This window comes from Carassius gibelio, chromosome A21 (genome assembly GCF_023724105.1).
Source record: "Carassius gibelio isolate Cgi1373 ecotype wild population from Czech Republic chromosome A21, carGib1.2-hapl.c, whole genome shotgun sequence".
NCBI lineage: Eukaryota > Metazoa > Chordata > Actinopteri > Cypriniformes > Cyprinidae > Carassius > Carassius gibelio.
In genome coordinates, this window is record NC_068391.1 from 23811751 (window position 1) to 23822953 (window position 11203).

At 38.1% G+C, this 11203-nt stretch overlaps 1 protein-coding gene across 1 annotated transcript; it reads right to left on the reverse strand.

Annotated features, from left to right (window-relative positions):
* Window positions 1-315: 315 nt before the first annotated feature.
* LOC127941383 (olfactory receptor 7C1-like) lies at window positions 316-10789 on the reverse strand. Its single transcript, XM_052536386.1, has 2 exons — window positions 9882-10789; window positions 316-343 (listed from the first exon to the last, which is right to left on the reverse strand). Exons 1-2 carry the CDS (start codon window positions 10787-10789, stop codon window positions 316-318), a joined length of 936 nt encoding a protein of 311 aa, XP_052392346.1.
* Window positions 10790-11203: the final 414 nt, after the last annotated feature.

Genomic DNA, 11203 nt, shown 5'->3' on the forward strand with positions numbered 1-11203 from the left:
AAAATATATCTAAATTACGGCCTATGCTCTCAATGTCAAATGCAGAAATGTTAATCCATGCATTTTTGACTTCAAGGTTAGACTATTGTAATGCTTTATTGGGTGGTTGTTCTGCACGCTTGGTAAACAAACTACAGCTAGTCCAATGCAGCAGCAAGAGTTCTTACTAGAACCAGGAAGTATGACCATATTAGCCCGGTCCTGTCCACACTGCACTGGCTCCCTATCAAACATCGTATAGATTTTAAAATATTGCTTATTACTTATAAAGCCCTGAATGGTTTAGCACCTCAGTATTTGAATGAGCTCCTTTTCCTATTTGGCGCCTAAACTCTTGAATAACCTACCTAATATTGTTCGGGAGGCAGACACACTCTTGCAGTTTAAATCTAGATTAAAGACCCATCTCTTTAACCTGGCATACACATAACATAACATTCTATCATTAGAAGAATGGCATCTACGCTAATATTTGTCTGTTTCTCTCTTGTTCCGAGGTCACCGTGGCCACGAGATCCAGTCTGTGTCCAGATCAGAGGGTCACTGCAGTCACCCGGATCCAGTACGTATCCAGACCAGATGGTGGATCAGCACCTAGAAAGGACCTCTACTGCCCTGAAAGACAGTGGAGACCAGGACAACTAGAGCCCCAGATACAGATCCCCTGTAAAGACCTTGTCTCAGAGGAGCACCAGGACAAGACCACAGGAAACAGATGATTCTTCTGCACAATCTGACTTTGCTGCAGCCTGGAATTGAACTACTGGTTTTCGTCTGGTCAGAGGAGAACTGACCCCACAACTGAGCCTGGTTTCTCCCAAGGTTTTTTTCTCCATTCTGTCACCGATGGAGTTTCGGTTCCTTGCCGCTGTCGCCTCTGGCTTGCTTAGTTGGGGTCACTTCATCTACAGTGTTATCATTGACTTGATTGCAAATAAAAACAGACACTATTTCAACTGAACAGAGATGACATAACTGAATTCAATGATGAACTGCCTTTAACTATCATTTTGCATTATTGAGACACTATTTTCCAAATGAATGTTGTTCAGTGCTTTGACGCAATGTATTTTGTTTAAAGCACTATATAAATAAAGGTGATAGCAACGACAGACACAACGGGAAAAATCGGACCGCATACTATTAATAATAAAGGAGAATGGGCATTGTAAATGTCAGTAATTTATCTTTTTTGACTTTTATAAAAATGATTTAGAGGCTGAAATATGTGAGTTTTATCTTTTTATAAAAAATCTTTAATCTTTCAAATGTGGCCATCATTTTTAATGTTATTATTTTAATGTTTATGTAAACAAAAAGTACATATTGATGCTAATTTTATTTGTTATTTGCTGGTTTTCTACATAAAACTTGGTGAATTGATTTCATTGTGTAGCATTAGGACTTTTTTTTAACCTGTTAACTGTCACCCTGTCCCCTCTGTGGGACGCCTATATTTACTTCACTATATTACAATTAAATCTAATCTAATCTTGACAAACTATATATTGTTGGAAAGGTCTAAGAATCCCAAATATATATTTTTCCAATATTTTTTGTTAAACGTTACGTAGGAAAAGTTATCATCCAACTCGTCTGACGCCAGTCCAATACATTCTTCGTCGTCATCATCTTCGCTCAGTTGTAGATTAGGGATATTACAGTCTTATTATGCCACTTTCATCGTCGCTCAGATCGTCATCAGAATCAGTGAGCGCTTGTTTATAAGCATCCGGCTTGTCGAAGAAGTACTTCAAAACATTTTCGGTGTAACGGCCACGGTTCAGCTCGTCTACGTTCATCTTTGCGGTGTACATCTTCACTGAATTTTGATATCAGCTACAGCCGGCCAGAGCGCTGCATACTAAAGCCCCTTTCACACTGCACGTCGGACCCGCAATATTCCCGTAACATTGCCTGGTCGCCTTCTGTGTGAAAGCAACCACGTCCCGGAATTGATTACCTAATCGAACCCGGGTCGGGGACATAGTAACATTGCGGTAATCGATCCGGAACGAGCACTGTGTGAACAAAAGCCAGATCTAATTCCGTATCGAAATGATGACGCGCGTTATCGCGCGACTTTTTTACCGGCTGTTTTGAAGGAAGATCAACATTCGCAACGAAAACATATGTGCAAACTGTAATGAAGCAGAGATCAGTTAGTTCCTCACTTTCCGCGCTGACGCAGAGATTGTTTGCTTGCATCAGTTAAAGTATAACGTGCCAAGCGTTGTCGACTCGTACATTACACGTCACGCGCTGATGTCACGTGTCGTTACGGGATCTTCAAGGGTTGTGTGTGAAAGCACGCACATATACCGGGTCATCACTGGCAGTGTGGAAGTGCCAAATCTAGCGACCAGGGAACAATTACAGGAACACTTTACCCCTGTATTTGCCGGAATGGCAGTGTGAAAGGGGCTTAAGTAGCCACGCTTCCCTCGGAGGGCGGGGAAAATAACAAAAGAAACAAGATCCGGCTTATCCAGTATGGAAATACAGACAGACATGAAACGCCCCTACTGCGTGCTAGAATCTCCGACAAACAACCTGATTTCAACCTCAAAATGTACACTTTTAAATATACCAATACTGCTATCTCAAACACGGAGAGGCTTCTTTGTGATATCAACTAACAGATTCTGCAAAATAAAAACGAAAATCACCAATTTTGAAAAAAAAAAAAAACGCTTCTTTCTCATTTTGCTCGAAAGTTGTGCTGCCGACTTGTGTCACTGGTATCCGTGACGGGTCACATTTACAAAAACATTAGTTTAGTGCCGCTGTTTGTGGAGAAGGAAGTAGAAAAGTATTTCCAACATTTTGAGTGTGTTGCAGAGTCTTTGAAATGGCCAAATGAATAACGGACCTTGCTGATGCAATGTGTTTTAGTAGGAAGAGCCCAGGAAGTTTATTCAGTGTTGACTATGCGCTGACTATGAATAAAATGGTGATTTTGAAATTGTTAAGTCTGCTATTTTGCAGGCTTATGAACTGGCACCTGAAGCATACCACCAGAGATTTAGAAGTCATTTTAGGGCTGAAAACGGTACATATCTTGAGTTTGCTAGAGAGAAAGAAAATTTGGGTAGCACTTTATTTTACAGTCCTGTTCCCCATGTACATACTATGTACTTATTATAGTAATTACAATAACTATGTAATAACTAGTGTTACAACCCCTTGGCTCAAGGGGCAGCTACATGAATGGGGAGGGCAAACATATAATCAAATTTGAAACTTTTAATATTTAATCAATAAAAACAGACATAACTATAATTAAGGTAAAGAAAAAAGAATTATACAAACACAAGAACAACAACATCAAGCCCTGGACTGGAGAGAGTGAAAAGTCAGCATGTCCACCCAGCAGCGAGACCAGCAGAGACCAAGCCCAATTGTCCCTCTCGATGGGGAGAAAACCAGCATCTTATCAGCCGCATGGTTAATCAACCAATTCTCCACACCTGTGACACAGCAATTAACCTGGAGACCCAAAAAGTGTTACCCAGAGACACCTACTGGACAAAATAATAAAGTACACCAGCCCCTGGGAACATCACACTAGGTACTAACCCTGAACCTACCCCTAAACCTAACCCTACCCCATTTAGTTACCTTGTATTACCATAACTGTCTTAGGTAAATACACTGTAAGTACACTATAAGTACATGTAAGTAGACATACTGTAAAATAAAGTGCAACCAAAATTTGTTTGACCACTGGTGTACCTCGGTAAAAGTAACCACCAAGGAACAGCTTAGAGAACTGATTCTTTTAGAGTAGTTCAAAAAATGTGTTCCAAATGCTGTTGCTATGGATCTAAATGAGCATATAGTGAGTAAAATGTCAGATGCTGCTCTTATGGCAGATGAATTTGTCCTTACTCATCAAATTTGCTCACTTCAATGATTCGAGCAGATATAAGTTGAGCATTCCGATTAAACCTAAAAAGATTGTTTCACGATAGAATACGTAGTAAAATTTTGCTGTTAATATTTCAGTTACACGTATGAAAGGTGAGATGGTTTGTTTCTATTGTAAGACGTCAGGATATAAAATTTCAGACTGTATTGCTCTCAAAAATAAAGAGAAAGGTGATAAACCTGTCGCTTTAATTTCTACATTGAATGTGAATCATACTCCTGCTCGATTTTAATAAACCGATTGAATGGGTAGATATTACTGAGATGGAGAGTGTTAAAAATGGTGTTGACTTTGCCAACTCATCACTGAAGGGGCCGTGGCTTTGCCTAACTCAAATAAGACTGCCTGTACGCATCCTACGAGAAACTGGGGCGGGGCAATCCTTTTTGTTGGAAGGACTTTTGCCCTTTTCTGAACATTCTGATACACGAAAACATGTACTGGTAAGAGGACTTGAGATGGGATTCATGGAAGTTCCTCTACAACGCATTCATCTTGATTCTAAACTCATGTCAGGTGAGGAGTTAGTTGGAGTTTGTGCTATGCTTCCCATCTCAGTTGTCACTTTCATACTTTGCAATGATTAAGGCAGGGGAAATTTTGGGGAAAAGTCAAATTCTGGTGTTCCACCTACAGTGGTTTCTGCTCTTGAGACATTGGATGGATCTTCTCAATGTTCAAATTTATACCCTGCATGTGCAATAACTCGAGCAATGGCTAAGAAAAGAATGCCAGATGAAACTGAAAACATTCTTTGTGACACCTTTTATTGTTTCTGAAAATTCCTTTCAGACAGAAGTAAGTACTGTGTGTACGGATGTGGAAGATGTGATCCCTGTGCATGCATCACATGCTGTTGATGACCATAAGACTGATAAGCCTGATTCCGTGTCAGAATGTCCATGTATCTGTGATGACCCTGTGAACATATCTGGTTCTTTATCTCCGCTCTGTAGTGTGACTCGAGATGATCTTATCAAAGCACAGCAGGCAGATGATACTCTTCAAGAATTGTTCTCCTTAGCTCGTGAAGGAGAAAACAAGACGTAATCTCCCTTCTATTTTCTTCAAGATGGATTGCTTTATAGACAACAACCTACAAGCTTTGACTTTTCACTCGATCCTAGGATCCAAATTGTGGTTCCACTTAAGTCCCGTCAAGACCTCCTACAACTATCACATCAGGGCATGGCTGGTCATATGGGGGTACGAAAGAACTATGATAGAGTCCTAAGGAAATTTTATTAGCCTAGGTGTAAGCGAGATGTGATTAACTATATATGATCCTGCAATACTTGTCAAATGACAGGAAAGCCTAATCAAAAGGATCCATTAGCTCCTTTACAGCCTATTGTTGCTGTTACAACCCCTTTTGCACATTTGACTACATTTGGCTGGACATGCATATTTACTCACTGTAATGTGTTAGAATACGTTACATGTTACCAAGTCTCAGGGAAAGATGCAGAGGTTATTTGATCGCAAAGTAAAGTCCAGACGTTTTCAAACCGGTGATCAAGTACTCATGTTGTTACCTGTTTTGACTACTCCTTTCCAGGCTAGGTTTGCTGGACCTTATAGGATTGTGAAGTGTTTCCTGAACAATTATTTGTTAAATACACCCGATCATTGAAAGAAAATACAGGTGTGTCATGTTAATTTACTAAAATCTTATGTGACTCCTGTTCCTTCTCTGTCTGTTGATGTTGTGACAGCTACTGAAACTGCAGATCCAAGTTTTTCAGAAACATCTGTAGAGATGGATGACAATCTAGCAGAGATGAAAGGTCCTTCTTGAGGAGAAGTAGAAGGACGGTTGAATAATTCTGAAGTTCTTGTTAACTTGGTTCACCATTTGTCTCACCTGTCTCAGTCAGAGAAGGCTGATATAATTGAGCTGGTAAGCTTGTTTCACTCTGTCTTTTCTGATGTTCCTACTCGAACTTCTGTCGTTGAGCATGATATTGATGTTGATACTGAACAGCCACTGAAACAACATTCATATCATGTCAACCCTATGAAATAGGAAGTTACTTCAGAGAGAAGTTGATTATTTACTTGATCATAACTTTCTTGGAGCTCCCCATTTATTTTAATAAGTAACCCTTATACGAATACGTATAGTTTTTGCATCGATTACAAGAAGCTCAATTCTCTGACAAAACCTGAATGTTACCTTCTACCAAGAATCGATGACTGTGTGGACCCTGTTGGCTCTGCACAATTCGTTAGCAAATTTGACCTCTTGAAAGGTTATTGGCAAGCGCCTTTGACATCTCGTGCTATAAAACTATCTGCTTTTGTTACACCAGATAGGTTCCTTCAGTACACTGTTATGCCTTTTGGGGTCCAAAATGCTCCTGCTACATTCCAGCGGTTGATAAATCATGTGCTGTCTGGGATGATAGGTTGCAAGGCTTACCTGGATGATGTTGTTCTGTATAGTTCTTCTTGTTCTGAACATCTTGATCAAATTAGAGAGCTCTTTGTCTAGCCAAAGGCAATTTAACTTTCAACCTTGCCAAGTGCAACTTTGGAAAGGCCACTGTGACATACTTAGGAAAGGTGGTTGGCAGGGTGTTGTGTGAAGCTGATTCATGCTAAAGTAATTGCAATCTGTAGTTTTCCCAAACCGGATACCCATCGGGAGTTACGACGATTTCTTGGGATGGTGGGTTACTACAGAGGGTTTTGTCATAATTTTGCAAGTGAAGTTGCCCCTCTAACCAATTTGTTAAGCCCTAAGAAACCCTTTTAGTGGTCAGATCAATGTCAGTGTTTCTTTGAGAATGCCAAATCTTTATTGGCAAATGCTCCGCTGTTGGCTTCTCCTAATTTTGAGAAGCATTTTCTATTCTTCCATTTGATGCCAGTGCTTATGGTGCTGGCACTGTTCTCTTACAAGAAGATTGTAATGAAATTGAACATCCAGTCAGTTATTTTTCTAAAAAAATCAATCATCACCAGCAAGTTTATTCTATGGTGGAAAAATAAGCATTAGCCCTTATTTTTAGCCATTCAACATTTCGAGGTCTATTTGAAGTCTGTATGTGGTCCTAATACAGCATACACTGAGCATTATCCGTTGACTTTCTGAGATCAAATGCACGGTAAGAATCAGAGAATAATGAGATGGAGCCTTTTTCTTCAACCTTTCCATTTACAGATTAAACAAATAGGTGGCAAGTATAACAGAATTGCTGATGCTCTCTCGCGTATGTAAGCTATCCCAGTAGTGTCTGGTATCTCTTCTCTCTCTATCTTCTTTCTCCTTTATTTCTTTCTGATGTCCTAGGGCCCAGGATTTCAGGAGAAAAATGGAGTGAGATTTATGGAGAAGAGTATTAAAGTTATTGTCCATTCACATTTAAATGATTGTTTTGCATCCATACTTTTTTTATTTATTTTTTTTGGTTCTTTAGAGAACTTCCTTTTGGATGAACCTGAGTCACCTGATGCTATTGGTCCAGTTCGTGAGAGCTCCTGATTGGTTTTCCTTATGCTAACTGATAATTAGCTAGAGTATATAGAGTATATAAGAGTGCTGTGCCTTATTAGGGACAGGCACTCTATGGGGAAACTCTCAAATTTGGGTTTTCTTACACATGCGGCATCAAGATTTTGTTTTCCCTTACCCTTAGACTTATAATTATTGGTTGATTATGTTTAATTCAATAAAACCTGTTTTTGATTCAAACGTTTCTGCTTGATCCCTCTTTTGTGTTGCGGCTTGATACGAGCTGGTCGTAACACGTTCCTGAATTACTAACACCTTTCTTGTTCCCTATGCATGTACATAGAGATTAGAAATGCTTAAACTACATTTGTTGTTTGCTTTACAATATTGTTATTTGTTATTTGTTTTGTTTTTCTACTTTACTAGTGCTTTTTTAATATACCTCAAACTCTCCCCAAACTCTTATTTCCTTGACTTGTATAACATATATTATGGGATTCAATCCCGGTGGCACAACACTTAAATATATACTTGCAATTCTTCCCATCAAGAAAAAAAAAAGAAAAAAAACCTGGCTGTGTGTTCTGTACTAGACTAACTGAGACTTGTCATGGCACTTGTAAAATGTTGTTGTTGCTTTCTTGATGATCTGATTGCTTCTGTTGTTCTCATTTGTAAGTTACTTTGGATAAAAGTATCTGCTAAATGATTAAATGTAAATGTAGATGTGCTGGGATGGTTGGCCGGAGAAAAGCCAGGGGTTGACATGGGAGGCACTGGGCTGGTTGTCGCATTGGAAGGAGAGATTGTGGCTTCTGGATCTTTCAATTGCTCCAGTTTTTTTGCCCATTTCTTGTCTCTTCTCTTAAAACATGCCATTCCGATAGTCAGCTTTTCTAGGATGTGTTTAGTAAACGAGAAATACTACATTACTTATACATGTTAAAATAGTATTTGAAATAACTTAGACTACATTGCTCACCTCTGCGAAAATGCATTTATCATCTTAAATTTATTGCTAAGCTTAACCTTTTCTTAGTTTTAATGACTTGGAGACCGTTGTTCATGCATTTATTTCTTCGTGACTAGACTACTGTAACTCCCTCTATGTAGGGATCAGCCACCGACAACTGTCACGTCTGCAGCTTGTACAGAATGCTGCAGCTAGACTTCTGACGGGCACCAAAAAAAGAGAGCACATCACTCCGGTGCTGCGTTCTCTTCACAGGTTACCAGTCACGTTTAGGATTGATTTCAAGATTTTACTGGTTGTTTTTAAAGCTTTACATAATTTGTCTCCAAACTATATTTCCAATCTTATAGAGCCCTACATTTCAGTTAGGTATTTAAGATCGTCAAATCAACTGTTGCTAGTTTTTCCTCAGTCCAAAAAGAAGTCAAAAGGGGATCGTGCTTTCTCAGTGACAGGCCCAAAACTGTGGAACAATCTCCCTCTTTATATTTGACAAGCTCCATCGGTGGAAGGTCTCAGCTGAAGACTTATCTGTTTAGCTTGGCTTTTTAACTATTTCTTGTTTTATTCTGTTTTTATTTTACACTGTGAAGCTTTTTGGGCAACAAAGTTGTGTATAAATGTGCTATACAAATAAAATGAAGTTGAAGTTCAGTCCACTCCTTGTGAAGCTCTCCGAAGTTCTTGAATCGTCTTTTCCTGACAATCTTCCCAAGCCTGTGGTCATCTAATTTAATTAATTTGTCTGACTGAAAGACTTGTAGGGTTAAACTTTTAATTCCTCGTTTAAATTCCTGTTCAGAAGTTACAATTATAATTATTACACATACACTGTTTCACAGTTCCATTACTTTTATCGCAAAGATGTGAGCTGATATACCATATACCAATTATGTTTTAGGTTATTCACACAAATTATGTTTCACAATGTAAGAGAAATGTAGATTGTCATATATTTCCCATTTAAAATGCAACGTTGCTGCTTATGTCATTACTGTGATTATATCATAAATTAATACATTCTTTAGCAGTATGGTGTAGAAGCTGAACTAAAGAATTGCATGTTACTGAATTACACCTTTCTTGTTCCCAATGTACGTAGCAGAGATAGAAAAGCTTAAACTACATTTGTTGTTTGCTTTACAGTACTGTTATTTGTTGATTTTCTACTTTACTAGTGCTTTTTAAATATACCTCAAACTCTTCATTGAGATATTGCAAATAACAACTTAGCTGTAAATATGTGTTTAATAAAATGTATACAGTCTAAGTAGCCTTGGATTAGTTTCTACTTGCTAATGAAGCTTTTTGCCCTATATGAATAATATTCGCTATATTATTATATTGAACTATATTGGACATTCTCTCAGTGGAATTAATTTTACACAAGCAGATAAACATAAGCAATGCTCAAATGTTAACATAAATATTTTTTTTACCATCAGAAGTCACCAATTGCAACAAAAATCTCTTTGTTCGTTAATATGAAATCAAAAATCACATAGAATTAACTTAAAAACTTGAACAAATTCTGTCTAATTTCCTTGACTTGTAAACCATATATTATGGGATTCAATCCTGGTGGCACCACACTGAAAACTATACTTGCTATTCTTCTATTGTCAGAGTATTCAGAAAAACGGTGGAGAAAAATTGCAACAAATCCAGAGACTAACATAACTGAGTAAAGTGTCAAGTGAGTGCAGCATGTTTTTATGGCTTTTTTGTTTGTTGCTTTGTTCTTGCTGGTTAAGCATACAATTGCAATTCTGAGATAAGTTAGTACTACACTTCCCATTGAAGAGACTAATAAAACAACAGTAAAAGTTAATCCATATACATTATTTATCACTGTATTTTCACAAGAAAGTTTAAATAGTGAAGCATTATCGCAAACGTGGTTTTGAATCACAGATCTGCAGTGAGACAGGCGCACACTGAGGGTGATCAAAATTCCCACCATCACTAATGCAGTACCCCAAGCTCCAGCTGACAATTTAACCACCAAATTATTGCTCATTACAGCAGTGTAACGCAGTGGATTGCATATGGCCACATATCTGTCGAAGGCCATAATCATTAGAATAGTGTGACATGCTGTCCCATTCATATGTATAAAAAAAGCTTGAAAAACACACTCCACATATGTGATGTAACGTTCAGATGGGTTTGTTACAAGATCCCTCAACAAACGAGGCACAATAACAGTTGTTCCTATAACATCTTTGAGTGGCAAGTTGCAGTAAATAATGTACATGGGCTGGTGTAAGCCTTTTTCTGCGGAGATCTGAATCAAAATCCAAAGGTTAGATACCATTATAAATATGTAAGCCATCAAAAGGATGACAAATGCGAAATAGCTGGATTGAGTTGTAATATTCAGTCCTTCCACTAAGAGTATGCTGTATCTGAATGTCTGGTTGTCCATCTGTGACCAAAACAAAAGCTAGAGAAACATAGAGTGACAACAGGAATATTTTTATTATTATTATTATTTTTTATTTTTTTAAGAATGCTGTCTTCAACTAGTTGTCAGTTCTTTGGCAATGCTAATACTTTTCTCATCCATACTAACTTAAAGTATAGTAATAAATAGTAATATGCAGGTTTATAATACAAATTTAGTTTAGAAATATTCTTAGCTTACCAAAGTAGATGACTAGAAGATATTTATAGATGCAGCAGCTGTTGCAACCTCTTTCCGTGCTATCCGTGCTATCATCAGGTTCAAGAGCACATCATGCTTGATTCTGTGTTTATATGTCTTGGCCGTTTGATGTGTGATTTGACATCATACCCCAAGAGTGAAAATGTATGCACAACTCTTTCTGCTGTGATTGGT

Bases quoted from the DNA above. Each gene is read 5' to 3' on its own strand.
- LOC127941383 (XM_052536386.1), bottom strand. From the start codon at position 10,789: ATGGACAACCAGACATTCAGATACAGCATACTCTTAGTGGAAGGACTG. The intron at 344-9,881 runs GTTTTTAAGTTA...AATATTAGGTAG, and splicing joins ATTAGACAGAATTTGTTCAA to GTTATTCAAGAGTTTAGGCG.